General features: G+C 46.8%; 2 protein-coding genes across 3 annotated transcripts; one reads left to right on the plus strand and one right to left on the minus strand.

The window, feature by feature from the left end:
- Positions 1–1,077: 1,077 nt before the first annotated feature.
- EIF3L (eukaryotic translation initiation factor 3 subunit L) lies at positions 1,078–10,620 on the minus strand. The gene is made up of 13 exons (XM_039571441.1): positions 10,546–10,620; positions 10,421–10,469; positions 10,101–10,311; positions 9,433–9,512; positions 9,118–9,179; positions 7,755–7,824; positions 6,982–7,055; positions 5,945–6,116; positions 5,533–5,687; positions 4,583–4,753; positions 3,094–3,591; positions 2,037–2,117; positions 1,078–1,319 (listed from the first exon to the last, which is right to left on the minus strand). Exons 1-13 carry the CDS (start codon positions 10,576–10,578, stop codon positions 1,281–1,283), a joined length of 1,695 nt encoding a protein of 564 aa, XP_039427375.1. The 5' UTR covers positions 10,579–10,620; the 3' UTR covers positions 1,078–1,280.
- Positions 10,621–10,910: 290 nt separating this feature from the next.
- ANKRD54 (ankyrin repeat domain 54) lies at positions 10,911–20,535 on the plus strand. Of its 2 annotated transcripts, none has more exons than XM_010410899.2 (8): positions 10,911–11,190; positions 11,543–11,590; positions 15,865–15,963; positions 16,377–16,448; positions 16,856–16,903; positions 17,023–17,147; positions 18,002–18,109; positions 18,760–20,535. In XM_010410899.2, exons 1-8 carry the CDS (start codon positions 10,935–10,937, stop codon positions 18,832–18,834), a joined length of 831 nt encoding a protein of 276 aa, XP_010409201.2. In that variant the 5' UTR covers positions 10,911–10,934; the 3' UTR covers positions 18,835–20,535. The 2 variants fall into 2 exon arrangements, with proteins under 2 accessions (XP_010409201.2, XP_039427100.1); XM_039571166.1 differs by having other exon boundaries at positions 11,099–11,190; positions 15,870–15,963.

The following is a 20,535-nucleotide window of genomic DNA, read 5'->3' on the forward strand; positions in this document are numbered from 1 at the left end:
ATCTCACTGTGTTGCCTGTACCCTGCCTGCCTGAGTTACTTAACTTTGATGGGAAACAGAGCTTACTTTTGAGCAGTATCTAGGACACTGGAAACCTGACCCTCATTCAAACACAGAATATAATCCAACAAAGGCTAATTATTCCCTGTGGCTAAACAGAATCACACACAGAGCCAGACTGGACTGCTAGGACCCCTCTCTCAGTGGAAAGGAATGAGAGGGAGAGGTACAAAGAGGCAGATGGTGTATCTGAAACACGCTTTGTGTAGCTATTACACATGCAGGTTTTCCTCTTGCACCTGTTTCCACCACTCAAACACCAAACTATTTAAAGATGGCAAAAGGGAGAGAGGGTGTGGAGGGATGCGATTCATTCTTTGAATTCTCTTCCCCAATACTTCCAGGTCCTTGATTCCCCTTTACGTGACTCATTTTTAGCTTTTTTTCCCCCTCTTTCAAGGCACTGCAAGTTTGTGGCTAGAGAGCAGGGAAAATTTGCATTTAAAGGGTTTTAGTAAATTAAAGGCCCACAGGGAGTTTTCCAGAGAAACTGAACTCAATTAAGGTCCAGGTCTCGGGCATCACTTCTGCTGAAATAAAATACAACCTCCAGCAAGGACATCTCATCAGATGACCAGTTAATATTGGTTCAATGTTTACAGAAATTCTCCCCTCTCCTTTAAAAACATGACAATCCACTTCGGAGCATTTCTACTTCATAGCAACTAAAATTAAAAAGAGGGGAGGAAAGGCAAAAATGCAGCCTTCTAAGAAAGCAACTACAACTCAGGTCTATTCAATGCGTGGGGTAAAAGCTAAAAGGAGTAGTATTAGCTTGTATCTCTTTCCATATCCTGTGAAGACACTGTGGAACAGCTCATTTTCTTCCCGTCAATCAGTTCTGCAGCCTTCCCCGTTTGCTGTGCATGGTGAATGAACAGAGCACCTAAAGAGATCTGCTCCCTATTATTACCTGCAACAACATAGACCAACAAGAGCACAAACCAACAGCAGCTGCCCATATCTCCAGATGCACTTATATTCTTCCACAGAGGAAAAACAAATGAGTACAAATGCTCATGAGGAAAATTCTGCTAATTTATTAGATGTCGTGTCCTTTGTAGGACTGTTCGAGCCAAACAAGTCTGCATATTTAAATACAAAAAACCTTCAGAGTCCCAGGAGATTCCAGAAATGCCAGAACCGTGAGCTCCCCTCCCTCAACACAGAGAATAACCTCTCCCACCCACTTCTCTGCCCAGGCCTGCACTGCAACCACATCAGGGTCTCTGGCCCATCTTCTTCAGGGTTCGGTTCAGCTGGAATTAGAGAAAGCAAAGGTCAGAAAAATACACAGTGATTGATACACACTACTGTTCCCCTCAGCAGACTTTATCCAATGCCTCTTAATTCCCTCCTTTCCAGCTCACTGACAAAGAGAGCTCTTGAGCAAGTACAGTGTGTCAAGTAGAAAGGGAAAAAGTGGAACTCTCTCCTCTCCAAGATAGCAGAGGAAGATGTAGGGAGAAGAGAGGATGCAAACTTGTAGCAGTGATTATCACAACCCTGCATTAAGTCCCTAAATCTCAGAATTTTGTCCTCTGAGTTTCCAGTGCAGAACAACCTCTGTTGGGCAAGAGTGGAGTAGTGACAGAATGTCACCTCCCGGCCAAGCACAACGCTGAAGCCATCTCTGCTCCAGAAATTTTTAAGGCCATTTTCTAGAGCCATAATTATGAAGTTAGAGATATAATTTTGGTTGTGTTACTGACCAGCATCCCTGGACAGTAAAATTCTTCTCCTTTTCCACTGTGGCTCAAATGAGCACTTCTCACAAAAAACATACCATTCTTCAAAGGCCAGCAGCTGCTGCTTAGAACACCTGCCTTTGCCCAGTGCCTTGCAGAGCCAGGGCTCAGTCCAGCATGGAATTACACAGCTGTCTCACACAAGTGTGGACCCTCGAGGGCCTGCACAGCACAGTGCTTGCCCCATGTCTCCTGCAGAGCTACACAGCTCTCCTGCCCAGGCCTCACCTCCTCAAACTTGTGGATCTGGCGGATGAAGAAGTCTCCATAGCGTCGAGCGACCTTTGTGTCTGCAATATGGATCATGTCCTGGGAAGAGAACAGGATGAGATTAGGAAAGGGACTGTGCTACTAGCAGGGAGACAGCAAGAACTGCCAAACATGAGGATCAAGCTATGGGGCTTCGCCCCAGCCATGGCTCAGCATCACACATGTCTGACCTGTGCTAGTCCCACAGCATCATTCAGTTCTCTTTGGGCTGCCTTCCCTCATACATTTGCCTGGGATGGGTCCCCAGTTCACATTGTACTCACTTCCCACATTCTCATACACTCTGTCTGGTTTTGTCTTCCTTGCAGCAGTTTGACAGTTCCAACCCCAGCTCATGCTTCCCTCTTTTCAGTCACGCTATATGCCATGACAGCTGGGTTGAAACATGGCATGAGACCTTGCAAGAAGGGGCCTGCTGTAAGGACCAAGAACACAGGGCAACCTGGTCTCCTTCCCAGCAAGGAATCTAATGGTTACTGCTACCTTCTTTGAAAAGAAAGTCCTACAAGACTCTTTGCTATGCTTCCTGCTGCTGGAGCTCCAAGGGCAGATGGTGACAGCCCCGCACCTTGGGTTTATAGATTCCTCCTTGAGCAGCCACAGCTAAATGCTGCTCCAGTGCAAAGCAGACCTGTAACGTGACCAAGCAACATCTGTGCTTTGTCCAACAAAGGAGAGATGTGGGGGACACCTACAAGGACAATCCCGCTTGACACACTAACAACAGCACTATCTGTCACTCAATTATCACCTCCCAGAACACTGACAAGCAGTTCCCTCTGTCCTGGGGAAGTGTTCGTTTTCTAGGTACACTGACTGCCTGTGATATTCCATCACTCTTCATCCACTGACACTCTTTTTATGCAGGGCTATAACTTCATTGTGGGCAGCCAAGCCCTACAAATGGCAAAGGAAGAAGGAATGTTTCCCCCAGAATGGAGCAAAACTAGGTGCTGCCAATTCCAGAATTTCTTCGGTGAAAGAATTTCCCAGCCAGCAAGCGGCAGATACCAACCTTGTCAATATAGAAGTCAACCTCAGAGGCAGACTGGAACTCTCCATCCAGGGCAGATATGCCACTGGTCCATACCAGGTTCTTCATCTTGTGCTTGAAGACCAGCAGCTGGATACGGAACTCCTGCTCTGTGAGGTCTAAGAAGCCAGCCAGCTTTGCCACGGGCATGGTGGTGTAGAGCTTGAGGAAGCTACGGATGGTGGAAAGCTGGGCCTGCTGCTGAACCTCATCAGCGAAGACCTTGAGCTGCTGCAGGAAGGGCTCCTTGTGGTAGTTGGGGTGCACATTGTCATAATTGGGCACCACAGGGGAGAGGAACTTGGGGCAGGCATAACTGAAGAGCTCCTCGTAGACCTGCGCGTCGCCCTTCTGCATGCGCAGCATCTTGTCCCCGTACTTCTCGCGCAGCTGCAGGTGGATGCTCTCGTCTATGCGCATGGGGTACATGGTGAGGGCGATGGCCAGCAGCGCGTGCATCTGCTCGTTCTGCTTGTTGATCTGACACAGAGAGGAGAGCCTGTCAGCGCCACAGCCTGCTCAGGCTTTAGGGTGCCCAAGGGAGCTGTGCTTTGCAGAGGAAGATCCTTTACACAGAGCACTGATGGTCCTAATGCTCAAGGGGAACAGCACAAAAAAGCAGTGCCTCTGGGCAAACCAAATGGATGAATGACATATCAAGGCTCTTAAAAATAAAAGAGAGGGCTGGACAAGAGGAAGGTGCAGAGTGAATGCATCCAGAGCCATGCAGAACCTGGATGGCCAGAAGCACATTTTACTATTTTGGTACAAGAACATGCAGAGAAGGGAATGCAGATGGTTTAACAACCATCTCCTGGCAAGGGACAGTTATCAGGGATGTCAGTGAAGAAAAGACTGAGAATGAAGATTTATCTGAGTGTGGGATGAAATGGACAGTTGTGTGGCTGAAACAGACACACCAACTTTTTGGAGTGTCATGGAATTAAGACTGGCAGGATTTGGCTAAACAAAGAGTTAGAAATTAACCATAAGGATAAAAAGCAGACAGCAGGTAAAACAGGCACCAAAATCAGGAGGTAAGACAGCTTAGGTAGAAAGAGAAAGGAGCTTTGTTACAGCCATGTCTGTGAATGATTATCAGATAAAGGAAATACAGCAACATCAGCAACCTGAAGTGCAGGACTGGACTAGAAACACAACTGAGTCTGAAGGAGCATCAACAAGAGTTATCATTAGCAGCTGATACTCATTAACAAACCTGCCTAGAGGGAGAGTGCAGATGGAGTGGGACAACCATATGGGGAACACCCAAAGTAATTAGTCACATAGCTAAGAGAAAATATTGTCACATGTGGCAAAGGAGTTCAGAGGATCCCCAGTCACCACCAGCAGCAAAGTCCAAGAAAATAAAGCCAGACTATTTGACATAAGCTATGGGGTGATAGAGGAGGGACAGGAAAGAAGACAGCAGCTTTTTCTTTTGAGAAGTCTAGTCTATTCTTTCTCTTACCATCTCATACTTGTAGGTCGTCCTCTGAAACATGCTCTTGGTCCTCTGGATGTAGAGAAGGATGTTGGCAAAGACACGGATGGCATCCTGGTAACGCCGCATCATAAGGTACGCGAAGCCCACGTAGTAATAGGTGGTCACCTGGCACTCAGGCACCCGGGAGTACATGCTCTGAGAAGGAAGGAGTAACATGCTATGTTAGAGGGGAGACAACAATCCAAACTGCTTGTTAGCCACAATCCAGCCACCTCTGCTTTCACGCCCATCCCAAATACAGAAAGGAGAGGGTTAATTCAGGATACCTCACCTTCCACCCATCCCTGCAGCAGCTTCCTCACTGTTTTATTAGATCATCCCATTTCCTATGTTTTCCAGTTTCAGCTTCCTGCAAGCAGAGGACTCTTGCACTGTGCCTAACATTGCTCTGCTCAGTTCCCTTTCCCCGTATTTCATTCCACATCCTGTGCCAGACAGCACATATGTAGATCTGTGCCAAGCCCTGGCCCAAGCCCATTGCAGCTGGGCTTTTACTAGCCACAAGCAGCACCCAATTCTAAGGCAAAACCACTCAAGGTGTGAGCAGGCACGGTGAGAACAGAAGTCAAAAGTACAAGAAAGAGCCACTGACAAAGGTAAGAATGGCGTGTTCAGGTAGTTACCACTGCACTATGACTAGCAGTTCCAGCAGTATTCTCTGCAACAACACTGCCTTGCACAACACAGCAAACCTCCTAAAAAACTGGGCAATTGTGCTGCAACAGCATCAGGCATTATCATATGGCTTGATTTAATGCCAAAGCTCCAGCTGTGCTCAGCTACAAATTCCTGACAACTACAACAGATACAAACAGTTCCTCAGCTGGAAGATTCAGTATAGCAATTTTTCACCAGCATGTTTGAACAGAGAGATTGGGAGACTGCAAAAGAAGGGTTAAAACATGTTGTATTACCTTCTTGTTGAGCTCAATGTTCTCCAGCACCTTGATGGCTTGGTAGTAATCTCCCAGCAGAGAGTGCAGACGCAGCAGCCCAACCAGGCTGAAATAGCCCAGCATCTTGTAGAGGGAGTGGCGCCCATATTCACCAGCCACACTTTCAGGGTCACCTAGGGAAAAAAGGAACCACAATGCCATCCTCCAAGGAAGCAAGCTTCCCTTTCAATACTCTTCTGTTTAAAAGCAAAGGGAGCAAGGCCTGAAATGTAATCACTGGTATTTCTCAAGGCCAACAGAACCTGTTCCCAGCCAATCCATACACTGATTATGGGTTTGATCCAGCTCCCAAATGAAGTTAACCAACTTGGGTCAAATCAAAGCAAGGCAGCAGAGACACCAGTGCTGCTTGGCACCACCCAAAGCTCACCTCCACTTGTATAGACCTCCAGCTGTCGGTTGATGTTGGATTTGTCCACCAGAGAGTGCAGCACATTAAGGACACTGTGGACGTTCCAGATCTTGGGGTTGGAACGAAGGAAATCAATTTCCTCCTCAGACTTTTTGGCTGTTTTACAGCGGTACTGGCTGAAAGACTGGAACTACAGGAAAAAGCAGAGATTCACTGATGAGCAGCTGGTTTGGAGATGCTCAGCTAAGTGCACTAAGCTTACAACTTGCTCACGCAAATGCATTACAATAAACTACAAGCTTCATGGAAAAAAAAGTTTCATGTGAGATCACACGGAAATCAAAATGGCAGATTATACCATCTTTAAAGCACCTAAAAAAATTATACAGTACAGAGAGAAAAGGCCAGGAGACAGATCAAAGCAAAAAGGATCTCTCAAACAATTAGGACAGGCAACTAAACACAAATTTGCTGTCTGAACAAGTAGAAACAAGAATGACCAAATTATGTGTTTGCATACACACATCTTTTTCCTCTATATGCACACATCTTTTCTGTTCTCAAGCTTGACAAGACAACGTTTGAGGAATTCCAGGCAGCTCTATAATAAAAAGTTATGGAGAAAGGAATATAGTCTCTAAAGAGAAAAACCAATAGCATTTGAGATCTGTACTGTTGCACTCAGAACAATAAGTGGAAAAATATTTCTTAATGTCAAGATCTCAGATCACAGCTTATTTCAATCAGGTCATCAGTCTCTCGGTGCAAGCATAAAGGCCCTACTGACTAAGAAAGACAGAACTTTTGTTCTGAAAACAGAAACAGGCATAAAAGTTCATGACTCCCCAAAGAGCACCCTGAAACTTAAAAACCTGTACATTTACAACTGCTTCATCCGCCTGGTAACACAAGAGTGACAGTGATCACCTAAGATTTTCAACCTGCAGTGGTTGGTACCCTTGCTATGGAAATCACAGCAAGGGAAGAGGTGGAAAATTTATACAACTAATAAAGGCAAGGCCACCCTAAAATGGCCCAGTTTTATAATCACAAACCTGGTATATGAACTCATCAATGATATCCCAGAGCCACTGGTTGGGCAGTTCCAGAGGCGCAGGGCCATCAGCATCTGCAGGAGAATAGATGAGGGGGTTAACACCTTGAGCAAGAACATTGTCAGAACTGGAGGAATAGACAAATTAAAGAACACATGAATTTCCCTGAAATGGGAGCTGCAGCAGCAGATGAATGAAGCTTTCAGTAGAGCTATGTAGCTTTGACTACCTCAACTGTTTTCACTTTCCAAGACTATGAACATGCACAGGGTTAATCTCTAGAGTGGAACTGCTCAGCAGCATCAGCTCTCAGAAGCTGCACCCAGACTGTAGGAGTTTATCCTAACTGATCCATTCTCCACAGGGCTTGGCAGGGAGTCACAAACACTAACATTTATTCCAAGGGGAGTTAACAACAGTAAACAGTTGGGAAACACTGCAAGTTTTCTTTAGCTTACTGCTTCATTTTACTTTTAAATAAAGAGAAGTGAAGCAGTTCTCAGCAAGACAGAAAGCTAAGTAAGTTTTATTCTTTACAGTATTTCCAGAAAGCACTGGAAACTATATCTGCTTTTTGTGATTTTAAATTTATGGATGTAAATTGCTCTTCATTCAACAAACTCAAACATGCAGAGAGCTTATAGACTACTTTTCCCTCTATTATTTATAAACAAACATGCTGCAGTTCTTCTGACCCTTTCTGCAGCTCTGCCCTCCCCATCCAATCTCTCTTTCTGAAATTCACAAACCAGGAATGAATTGGAGCAACTCACTGAGGATGTAGTTGAAGAGATTGCAGTAGTTGTAATAGGACTCAAATCTCTGCTCCAGTGTGGGACCCCCCTGAAAAGAGAAGTCAGCACAGTCTGCTTCAAGCAGGGCAGGAGGGAGTTCATGGGCAACAGCGTAAGGACAGTCACAGTAGTAAAGGGTATAGTTCAGGAGTGTTAGAACCAGTATTCAACCAGGACACGCACCAGCATCACCCAGAAAACCTGAAATTGCAGCACTGCTGTCCCATAAGACAGGGATGACTTTTCCTGTACAGGCAGCTTCTCCCAGGATGACTGAGCAGTCAAACCTCCTGTGAATTTTCTGTATTAACCTTCCCTGTTCCCCTCTGCTCTTCAGATTCAAGAACTTTCTATTACCTTCACCAGCTTTCCTTCCTTTTCTGCTCATGAGAAGCCTTAATAGATCAACAATTCTGTTTCTGGACAGCATTTCTAAACCCTTTGACCTACTGGTTGTTGTTTCAGCTGGAGGCACTGAGTCTGAGAACCACTAATAGCACAGCTCGAGAAACCAGTTTCTCCTGTTAAAGCCTGGCTTGTGTTAACACAGCAGCCTTTTAAAAGTGCCCATTTCTCCACCCTCTGGTCCACAGTAAAACTGCAGTTATTACTTATTTAGCTCTTAATCACACATCTCTTCAGACTTTTTCCTTTAATAACCAAGGACTAAGATTTTCTCACTGATTTCAAAGCAGCTTAAAAAAAAAAAAAAAAAAAAGCAAGGTTTGTTTTGTTTCACAGAGCATTATTCCTTTCACTTCCTTCTCCTGCATCCTTTATGGTATCCATGCTTCCCTTTCCACATGGTACTCTGATCCCATGAGAGGTTTTTAATCACAAATAATGCACCTTTCTTTTATGACACCCCTTCTCACCCACCTCCTAATTTGAAGAGCCATAAAGAAACACACAAAAGCAATAAAAAGGAAAACTCAGTTCCCTTCCAACACCCCCTTCTTCCCTAACTCACTAACCATTACATTTGATGTTAGCAACAAACAGCCTCCTGAAAACCCAGATCCAGTCTCCTGATTCATTTGAGTTACCAGGGAAACCTGCACACTCATCACCACCAAGCTTGAAGAGACAGCTAATGAGCCTCAGACAGACAATCAAGTCTTTCTTGCTTTTCAGCAATCAGTGAATCCTTACTAAACTAACAAAAGGCAAGAACTTTCAGCTTCCCTAAAACCAACATGACTCAAAGCTCATGAACCCATCCAATCCTGTCTTGTAAAGGTTAGGAGACCACTGATACAGTAGTGGCAGCAAGACTTGTCAAGTTTGCTGGCACAGTGAAGCCAGCACACAACCCACAAGAAGACACGGGGCCAACACTCACGCTGACTTTGGCGTAGATGTGCCTGTAGTACAGCTCCTTGTATAGGATCAGGAAAACAGCATCTGGAAAAGATGACAGAAGGGGACATCAGCAAGCCACAAGGCCTATCAGCCTCCTGCCACAACAATAAAGGGAGGCACAAAAAACCACTTTGCTCAAGTTTGACTTCTTGCCAGGCATCTGCTGAAGGAGTTGCCAGAGTGAACAGAGGCGACTGACTCAAGCAGCAGCAACGCTGTGCACCTGCTAACTCGGGATCAGAAGGGATTCAGTTCCTTCTCTCTCTGACAACCAAAGAGAAGGTAGGACACTCACCATTTCCAACCTGAGGAGCAATGGCCTCAGCCTCTGGCCATGGGGTGTTCTTAAAAAACCTTTCTGTCAGTTTTGTCCAGCTGAAAGACAGACACACACGTGGTATGAGAACCCACTTCTCACTCAGTATGACAGTGCTGGAGTCAGAGATGACAACACAGAGACCTTGGACTTGGTGAAAGCTGAGCAGCACCACCAACCCCTATTAGTAAATCTGATGCTGAAGCACAGAATGAGAGTTGCAAACTAAGCAGTTAAACTTCAATTTATGCCCCAGGCATGAAACGTGCGTGATGTGTATGTCACTTCCACGTTCCCTTTATGGCAAGCTGACATGGCTACAAGCAGGAGTGGAAGTAGCTATTGGGAAGAGACACAAAAGTTACACCTCGCAGCTTTCTGCAAACTGCCTGACTAGCCCGACTGAGATCCCTTTTTGCAGCCTCTGTTCCTGTTAGGCCAGGGCTGACACTTTCCTTCAGACAGGTCACAACTCATCTATAGTTATGTTAGTCTGATGGGCTGGAAATATCTAGAGGGTTTTTTTCCCCAGAACCAAACCTGTTTTAGAGAAAACCCAAGTTTGGAACAGCACAGGTAGCAGTCAGCCTTTAAGGGCATCACAGTTTAAACAATGATTTCCATCAGCTGGAAGGACAGTATTATACCTGTTCTCATAAATGTCCTGGATCTCGTACACCTTCTGGTCAATAACATCACTAGAAACCCGGCTGGCCTGGAGCTCGTACACCTTCTGGTCAATGAGATCTGACACCGTCTTGTGAAAATACTGAATGAAGTTTTTGATCACTTCGGGGATCACCTGGTAGGTCTGCTGTTCGTACTGGCGCTCGTAGGCCAGGTCTTGCTTCGGGTCTCCTGCGGAGAAAGAGACCCAGTGAGGCAGCGGCCGCACGGCCCGGCCCGGGCCCACAGACCCAGCCAGGCGCACGCAGGCCCGGGGCGCCCGTGGGGCCCTCACACTCACCCGTGTGCATATCATAGTCGTTGGAGTACGCGTAGGGGTCGTAGGCAGCCTGGAGGGAGAAGGCGGCAGTGAGACCCCGCGAACAGCCCGGACACGACCCCCGCCCCCGGGACCCCCGCCCGCACCTCGTTGTCGTAGTCCTCCCCCGGGTAGGCCATGGCGGCGGCGCGGCACGAAAAGGCCTCCGGGCGGAAACGCGGGCCCGGCGCGGCGCGGGCACGGGGCGGGCACCTGGGCGGTTGAGCCCTTCTATTGGCTAAAACAACTGCCTGTCTTCACCCTGCGGAGCACTCCTGGGCGGGCCATGGCCCTGTTCTCTGTCTGATTGGAGAAAACGACTGCCCGTCAGGCTCCCCTGGTCCCAGCCTCCGCTGCCCGCCCCGCCTCTCTCCCACCCGCTCCCTCCCCATTGGCTGCATGCACGGCTGGTGTCGCTTCCCATTGGTCGAGAGGAGCGGGCCGCCCTGTTGCTGTAGCGGCGCCCCGCCCCTCTCCCGGCCCGGGCCGTGACGGGATGGAGGCTGGCGGCGGGGCTGAGGGGGCTCCCGGCGCGGGGCCGGAACCGGCACCGGGACCGGAGCCAGAGCCAGAATCGGAGCCGGAGCCAGAGCCGCGCATCGCGCTGCCGCCACTGGGGCCGGCCGGACCCCTCGGCTACCTGCACGTCCTGTGGCAGCGGGAGGAGCCCGCGGGCAAGATCCCGGCCCGCCGCCTGCGCAGGGCCGCCCGCCTCCACCGCCGGCTGGGGCCTACGGGCAAGGAGGCCCACGGTGAGCGGCGAGGAGCCACTGTCCCACTCCGAAACAGCCCCTCCTTCGGCCGGCTCCTCACGGGGCTTTGGGAGGGAGGTCGGATCTGTTCGGTGGGGCGGCTTGGGAAGGCATCCCCGGTCCTGCCAGGGGAGGGTGCCCGTGAGGAGCGGGCGGGCCCGCGGACGGCTTCGGGAGGTGACGAGAACGATTCTTACCTGGTGCCTTGATCTGTTTCCTCTTCTCTGGACTGAGCCAGCAGCAGCGTACTTTGGCCCCGCACCTGTGCTCGAGCGCCAGGATGGGATGTTTCAGTAGGGAAACGTGCCTTTTTCCTCTGTGCCTTCTAATAATTGCTTTTTTTCCTCCGTAGCTCTGAAAAGACTGCGTGAAGCTGCCAACAGCAATGATTTGGACACAGGTAAGGCTTCTGTCAGTCCCACTTGGGACCTCTTTTTGGAAGGGCAGCATATCAAGGACTCTTACTTCAGGGGAGGAGGAAGTGGCTGCATGTAAGTTTGTGGACAGGGTGCTTTAGGTGCTTCAGATCTAGAAAATGCTTTTTTGAAGCCTGGGTCTGTTCTCTCAGCAGAGTGGAACTGGTTATAGTGTTCACTTTTTCACTGCACGTGGTTCATAGTGTTAGTTTTCCATCTTCCTGGAGCTAAATTAGCACTGCACCATCTCAGCTGTTTTGGTATGTACTTTTGTCCAGTTGTTAGCAGCAAGAGAATAATGTTTTGATTTAGGTGGAAAAGTTATGATTATCTAAGCCATATCCTGTATGATGAGGCAGCGTGACCCAGTAGATCAGAACCAGGGCCAGAGCTAGACTCTTACCTTCTTCTGGTTTCTGCAAAATGTCCTTGTGGTCCATAAATTCTACATTCCAGATGTCCAACCTCAACAATACATCTTTGTCTCTCAGGCTTTGTTAATTGAAGCATATGAGAGTTAGTTTATCAAAACTTAAAGTTTCAGTAGTTTTCGCAATCTGTGTTCCCACAAAAGTAACTTCATGACAACTTTGCTAGATGTTGGCTAAGAGTAATATATATATATTGATTATGACTAAGCAATTAATTTAAAAGGTAATTAAAACGATTAACTAGAATTACTAAAAAGTTCTGTCATTTCCAACAATTCCCCCCTTTGGAAGTGATCCTAATTTTCCTTTAAGATTACTTCCACTTAAATCATTGGGTATCTAGCAAAACTTAAGGCATTCAAATGCACAAATTTCACTTGTGTCTTGTTGTAAGATAGCATAGATACCATGGATTCATTCCCAACAAAGTTCCAAATCAGGGTGTTATTTCTTTTAACAATATCTTGGTAACTTCTCTTGCTGTGTTGGTGCAACAGGGAAAAACTTCAGGCTATCCAGAGGATGCATCAGCTAAAACCAATAGGTGTCAATATCCCTCTTGTCAAGGTAACTCAGAAAAGTCTATTTGCCTATAAACTCCAGGAGAGTTCCCTCTTTTTCTAGTCCCTAAAGGAGGTCTTTTGTAGGGCTGTGGATTGCTTTGCAAACGTATTTTACACATACTGACTACACTTTTGATTCCTGGTATTTTTACACTAATTACTTGATGCTTCAGGTGAGCTGTAATAGTTTATGCTCCCCAGTGTGATCCTCTGTGTTTATCTTTGGCTGCTTGTCTCATCACTGCTTGAGGTACTATGTATGGTATGTCATTACATTTCTCTTGCTTTTGGCAATATAACAGCAACTGTAAAATACCATTTTGCTGTAAAATACCATGAACTGGCCATTTTTCTTGATTGTCTAACAGATAATCTGGCCACCAGAGAACACAATATTCTGTTAACTGTTTCCGAGTTAGAGAATCGCTTTTAAGCTTTTTCCAGTGCTACAAAATACAACCTAAAGGTGAACATTTGGGTATTGCCCCTCTTCCCGAGTTCGAGCAGAAAAACCCGTAATAAATAAAAATTCCAGCAATCACTAAAACCGACACGAGAGAGCGCTCTATGCACACAAATACAATTCCGGTCACTGAAACAGTAGCAGCCGCTGTGCTAACGCCGAGGAGAGAGCTCTGAGCAAACAATCTTTGGTTTAACAATTTACATTGCTGAAAACCAAACATTTAGTACACACCAAATACCGTAAAAATCACAGTAAACATACAATGGCTTCAACACTCTTAGAGCAAATGGATTTTCATACAAACTCAATTTATACTTCTAGCACGCTCACATTACCACACACTCTCCTTTTCCAGCACTAACACATACCATAGACTTTATTAAGCACAGAAATATCTGGGCAAAACCTTTCCACAGCGTGGCTCTTTGTGCAAGCAGCACTGTGTCTGACTAATCAGTGTGCAAAGCAGAGAGTGAGGACTCCAACCACACCTTTTGATAGACCCTTATATAGTTTTACAACTACAGCTTTCCAACTAGGCAGTGGGACACAAACACAATTCCATTAATATTCACTTATAGAGTTTTACAGTTACTTTTAATAGAAAATAGCCAATTATATCATCACTTTCTTAACCCAATTATGTTAGAGAGTGCAAGCTTATGATTAGGTATACCTTTTTAAACCTTCAGTAATGTCTTAATAAACTCTCAGGGTTTTTTGCCTTGAACTCACCTGGATCAGGAGATCGAAAAATTTCCCTGAAAAAAAGCCTTTCAGTGTCCACCCAAGTCCTTGATCTGTAAATCTGTGGAGTGTCAAACGTGTTGTCTCACCTGGGTCACCAGTAAATTGTTACCAAATCCTCTGAAATTATTAGGGTAAATAAAACTCTCTAACACTGTCTTTTTAGTGTTAGTGAGTAAGGTGTTACTTTGCTGTTGGCCAGGAGAGGTTTGTGTGGGTACCAAAATTCCAGCTTCCACACAGACATAGATATAAAATTAACGTTCATGGTTCTAAATCACATAGTTCACTTTCATTAATTAGTATTCTGTCCTCTATTGGTTATTGATTTCTCGCTTCTCACGCTAGTTAGTCCATATTTTTAGTCTTTTTAGTATCTTTTTCCTCTGGTAGGGACTTTCCAACACATACACTGAGTCTTTGTTAGTCCCTTCTTTATCTTCTGGTTTCTGCAATGTCTTTGTGATCCATAAATTCTACATTCAGGATGTCCAACCTCAACAGTACATCTTTCTCTGGTTTTGCTCATTGAAGCATATCAGAGTTAGTTTATCAAAAGTTAAAGTTTCAGTAGTTTTTGCAATCTGTGTTCCTACAAAAGTACCTTATGACAACTTTGCTAAATGCTGGCTAAGAATAATTTATATTCACACACTATTTATAATTAATATATATAGATTATGATTCACAAAAACAATTTCAAAGTTAATTAAAACCACTAGCTAAAATTACTAAAAAGTTATATCACTTCCAACAGGAAGATGAACAAATGCAGCTTAATGGAAGTCTTGGTTTCAGTCCAGCTTGGATTTGATAGACAGGTTCCCGTGTTTACCTCTTGTGTTTTGTTTACTCTGAAACCTGAGGAAGTGTGCTATGATTAATTTCTTTTTCATCAACAAGTAAACATCTTTGCTGTTTCCTGTGGTGGCACTGGGTGTGAGAGGTTATGTCATTCCTACTTGGTTCAGGGGAAGACTAGCTAAAGTATTCCCATTAATGGTTCTCACTGGGGCACTGTCAGTCTCCCTGTCTTTCTTCTGGGGTATGAAACATTCCATGTTAATGCCACGTCCATCTTTTCAGGTGTTCCTTTCAGTTCTGTACCACACTTGAAGTAGGAGGTGTACAGGAAGAAGTTCAAAGATGGCTATAGTACAATTTCTGGAAGCTGAGATGAATGGTGACTTTCAGTGGCCTGAACCACTGTTAACTGTTGTAGAATATGCTGTTTAGAGATCACAAAATATAGTGAACCTGTGAGCATTTTTAACATCTGTGGAATGAGCTTTATTTTACACACCAGTTAGTATATCAGGATGATCTCAAAACAACAGGAGTAACAGCCCTTACAGTTGCCCTTAACACATGCTGCTGTTGGTGCTATTTTTATGCCCCTAATCTTTCCACCCTTTACTGATCTCTTTGCACTGCTCTTGGCAGGTTGGTGCACTCGCCTGTCTGCTTCCCAAACTGTTGCCACCATTGGTTAGGAAGGGGCATAGTCAAAACAGGTGTGAAGAAGTGGCTTTTCTCACTACCTGTGGTTACACTGTGAAACTTCTGACCACGGGTCCATGTTGGTGTGAAAAGTTTACACAGGTGCAGAAAAGGACCGTGCAAATCCATGGGGAAGGCCCATGGAGGGGTAGTAAGCACAGGATGCTAATTCTAGCTTGGGAAGTGCCTGAGATGCAGCTAAAACCGAGAGTTAGCCCCACATCTTTCCTATCATTTAATATTCTCTAGGCATTTGCTGCTAATTGTCCTTGGAGCTTGAAAATTTGGCTAGGTGGATCCTTAGCCGTTAGAGCTGTTGGCTTATCTTTTATGGCAACATGTGGAAGGTGGTGAAGGCTGAATCAGAGGGTGGAGGTTATGTTGCTTAGGCTGGTTCTGCTGAGCTGGGAAGCTGGTGGGAACTGGTTCAAGTCCAGGTGACTCAGCAGCTGACAGCATGTGTTTCTACCCCCAGAGCAGCAGATAGCATTACCTTTCTCTGATCAGGTGCCCCTTCAGCTTACCTGCTTTCTTCTCCTTGGTTCTGTCAGTGCAGCAACTCTTGGAGGATGGAACTGACCCGTGTGCTGCGGACGACAAAGGCCGGACAGCCCTGCACTTTGCCTCCTGCAATGGCAACGATCACATCGGTGAGGCAGGGGGAGTTCTTTATTTTGATTCAGCAACTTGTCAGAGGTTGCTCTTTTCTGTTCCTTTTGTGTCAAAATTGCCAACTCTGGCCCCAGGGCTTGCCATGCCTGCCTGCTGGAGTGGGAGCAAGACCTCCCAGTTCTAGGGCTGTACTGGTGCAGAGGGAAGGGTGTCCCTCCTCCCAGTTCTTTGCATCAGGGAGCCCAGAGGCAGTGGCACTGCCTGGCTTTGTGCTGCGTCCTTCTGCGTTGCTGTGCAAACTCCTATCCCTGTCTCAGTAAGGAAGCTGATGAGCTGAACAGAAGCATCCATAAGGCAGCCTGGTGACTGCCACATGGACCTGTGGCCTGTGTGGGCCTGACCTGTGGGGCAAAGGGAAGGGACTGATGTGGTTCTGTTTTCTTGTTTCTAGTCCAACTGCTTCTGGACCATGGGGCTGACCCGAACCAGAGAGATGGGCTGGGCAACACTCCCTTACACTTGGGTAAGTGCCACACAGATGAGCTTTGCATGCAGAGAGGTGAGGTGAGAACCTCCTTACTGTTCCTTTCCTCTTCACCTTCCTCTTGCCTGTGCCTCACAGAATGCATGGCCAGATTTAAGGACCTAGGAGGGACTCTTTGCACTTCATTAGATTTGCTCCTCACAAGATTTAGGGTCAAAGAAGAGGTTTGAGAAAATTGGTTTCCCTCCTGCTGCCAGCCCCAAGGAGTGCAAGATCTATTCCAGAGAGGGTACTCAGGCTTGAGTGTGAGGTTAATCCTAGCATTTGGACCGTTCCTCTTTCCCGTGGCAAAGAAGCCCTTTGGGAAGCAGCAAGCTCTGTGCTTGAGCAGAAACTCATTTTTGTTTGTACCTCTGAGTTGTGTGTCCTGTGTTTTCCCTCCCCAGCTGCCTGCACAAACCACGTTCCTGTCATCACCACGTTGCTGCGCGGAGGTAACATTTCCTCTATAACAATTACAGCCTGTCCCCTTCCTGCCCTGCCCTGTTGATACTCCCCAGGGACATCAAATCTTCATGGTAGACCTCACTGTCCTTGCTCATGCATCTTGCAGGGGCCAGAGTTGATGCCTTGGATCGAGCTGGCAGAACCCCACTGCACCTCGCTAAATCAAAGCTGAATATCCTGCAGGAAGGACTCTCCCACAGCCTGGAGGCCGTACGCCTTGAAGTGAAGCAGGTAAAAGAAACAGTCCCATGTTCTGGTAAGGTGGTGCAGCCCCTGGCAGCTTCCTGCACCCTTTACTTAAATACCTGTCTGTAGGCTCTTAACTTCTGTGGGAAGAGTTTGACTTTTCCTTTTGTTTTCAGAGACCTTCCTGTTTCCCAGCCTCTACTCTAATTTTTTCCAGGGCCTCCCTTGGCTCTGGTAGGCTAAGGATGCATTGAGTGTCTGAATTCTTGGGCTGTATGGAGCATTCTCTTTTCTTCAACCACAATGTAAGACAGATGCCTTGTGACAGGAGAGGGACCGCAGCATGAGGCTGTAGCTGTGGCATACACATGCTCTGTGTTCCTAGCACAGTCTACCCTGCTCCAGTATGTGGAGGCATGGAAGAAGAAAGTACTCCTGGGGCTGCAAATGCCTGGGGCATGGGCCTCACTTAAGGAGCCACATAGCCACAAAGATTTTTATTCTCTGTGCACAAATGGATCCCGCTTTAAGTCCCTGCTCCTCACAGTGAGGGAAGCTAACTAGCCATAAAGAAAAAGTTTGGTGCTTTCAGGGCTAGACCTTATGCTGCTTCAGCTGGGCTTATCTCTTTACCCTGTTCTTAAACTAGGCACAAGGATCACAACTAGTCCATCTGTGTCTACTGAATGCCTCTGGTGACTCACTGGACTCTGATGCTGCCATTAGTGCTATATGTAGTTGCTTTGCCTGGGTTTGTCTCTAGGGGTCATGAACTCTGCCATGTGCTGCAGCATCAAGGCTGCATGCTTGTCAATTTAATTGCAATTTAATTTTTCCTGTAAAACACCCCAGACTGGTGCAGCTCTTTGATGTTTGCCTCTTATGCCTGTTTGTTTCAGATTATCCAGATGTTGCGGGAATACCTGGACCGTCTGGGGAGGCATGAGCAAAAGGAACAGCTGGATGACCTCTGCTCCAGGCTACAGATGACTAGCACAAAGGAGCAGGTGGGCAGCATTGAGCTACTCCGACTCACATCCTTGCACAGTTAGGAGAATGCAACTGCATGAGCCATGGGACACTGCAGACATGGTTATTGCTCACATTGGGAGAAGTGGGCAAGTTACATGATGACTCATGGTACTCCTTTAGGTGAAAATTCAAAATGCAGAAAGTATCATAGTGCCTAGCAGCAGGGAAGCTGAGGATCAGATGGGCTGAGGACACAGTCAGTTTAAGGCCAGGATCAGCACAACCACATGGGGTTGCAGGGCCTGGGGCTTTTTCCTACAAAAGACTGGCCCTTAGAAACAGGCTTAGAGGAAACAGCCCTGACACCATTTTGGGTAATATAGCAACATGCTTGTATTTTAAGGACTGGCTAAATCACACAGAGTGGAGGTCAAGCATCACCTCCTGAAGAATGGAGAGAAGCTCCCATTGCCTTAGATTAGGGCTTGTTTGATCATGAGGATAGTAGCCCTTCTGCATGATTGTTGGCACCCTAAGGGACCTGTCCTAGTATAAGCTCAGCATGGGCATTACTGGCAGTTCTAGTACAAGGGTGGTCCCTGCTGCATGGGGCTTTCTTCTGTGGCGGTGGGTGGCTGCACAGCTGCATTCCCCTCCCTGATGGCCATCTGTACTCTTCTGTCAGGTAGATGAGGTTACAGACCTCCTGGCCAGCTTCACATCACTCAGCCTTCAGATGCAGAAGATGGAGAACAGGTAATGGGCTTCCAAATCATCTTCCTGATGCAGCAGGAGAAGCCTTAGAGAGAAGAAAAGGAAGCTGATTTTTGCTTCCCAGATCGCTGGCTAAACATTGCTGCCAGCGGCCATTCCTGCCAGACTGACTCTCCAGTGGTGCTCAGACTGTTCCTGTTGGTGCTGCCACAGCTGCCCCATGGGGAGGCAGCAGGCTTTGCACAACAGAGGCAACAGACAAGAGTGCTGCGGCTGTGACTTTGGGGTAAAAGACCTGCTCGACTTTTTACCAGATGGGCTGGCGATGAATAGGATCCCCTTTCCAGAGATATTTTGCCTTCTCCTAAGTATGTCAGCTCAATGTAGGTGGTGGCCAATGCCATGTGCTGTTACCAGCCCTGACTAGTGCACTCAGCAGCTGGCCAGCATCATGGAAATGCTTGGAACAGGCACCTTTTGCCACCTCCGTACTGCTCAGTTGCATGAGGGAGAAAGTGAATGCCTTGAGCAGCAGAAGGCTTTGTGCTATGAGAAGAACACACATTTAATTCTGCGTGCCAGAAGCTGAGCAAACATACTGCCTTGAGAAACGTGCCCTGAGGCGTAGTCGTCACCTTCCCCAGAGCCTGCTGTCAGAGTGCAGAGAATGTGTCTGGTTACAAACGGGATACAAAGTTTTTCATGGCTAGACTAGCAGCTTTCACTGGACCCATCTTTTAAGTCTGTTGCAAGTTAGCACTTAAATATTACAGTGTAACACTTGCAAAAAAACCCCATATACACAGGTAGCTGGTCAGAACTGCCCTGATGTATGAGAGAGTAAGGATGGAGGGTGACAGTCTTAATGCAGTTCTAGGCAGACATCTACATCTTGCAAAAAACCCCCCAGCATAGCAAACTTTTGTGTTTCCTGTTACTGGCAGTCTCAGGCAAGAGGTCCAGTTGTGACAGGAGGTATTGTGCATTCAGCCATACTGTTGGGCTAGGATGAAGGTGGATTTACCTCTGCCTCAGCAGCACCAAACCCATTGCTCAGCCATTCTGTGTCTCTTGCTTGTCATGGAGAACCTTAAGTGCAGTGTGAGAAACGAATCATGGCTTATGCTGGGAGCCTGAAGTGATGCAGCTATGAAGGATGCAGGGAAATGCTGTTGCTGCTCTCTCGCTTCTGCCCACTGTGGTTAGCAATGAAGATTTAGGTTGCTTTGTTTTGGAGCAGGGATCCATGAAGTCTCATTGATAGGGCACAAACAGCAAGAGGGTGACAGGAACATGCCCGATAGTAATTTGAGTTCCCACCTGTGTAGCATGCCGTGGTACATGGTGTAGCCATACCCATCCCTCAGCTTGGGAGCTGCTGGTTTGAAAGAGTTTATTATTAGCATTCAGCTTAAACATGCAGCAACCACAGTTTGGAGCATTCTTCAGAGGCCTTTAAGTCATCATTCTCTCTGATATCTGTCTCTTGTCCAGGAGAGGCTAAGTGGACCTCTGTTCAAAGCTGAGGTACCAGGAATAGGCATGGCTTTTAGATGGGTTCATCTGTGGGCTGCTGGAGGACACAACTGGGAGCAGCAGTCTCATGGCTGGGCTGGAGCTGTCACTGTGCATATTGATACTTCATTATGATTGCTGGATGGGAAGGGTGCCAAGAGGGTGGGAGACAATCTGACCTTTTTGTATTTTCAACTTCAATAAAATCCTGTCAGCCTTTTACGATTCCTCA

This window comes from Corvus cornix, chromosome 1A (genome assembly GCF_000738735.6).
Source record: "Corvus cornix cornix isolate S_Up_H32 chromosome 1A, ASM73873v5, whole genome shotgun sequence".
NCBI lineage: Eukaryota > Metazoa > Chordata > Aves > Passeriformes > Corvidae > Corvus > Corvus cornix.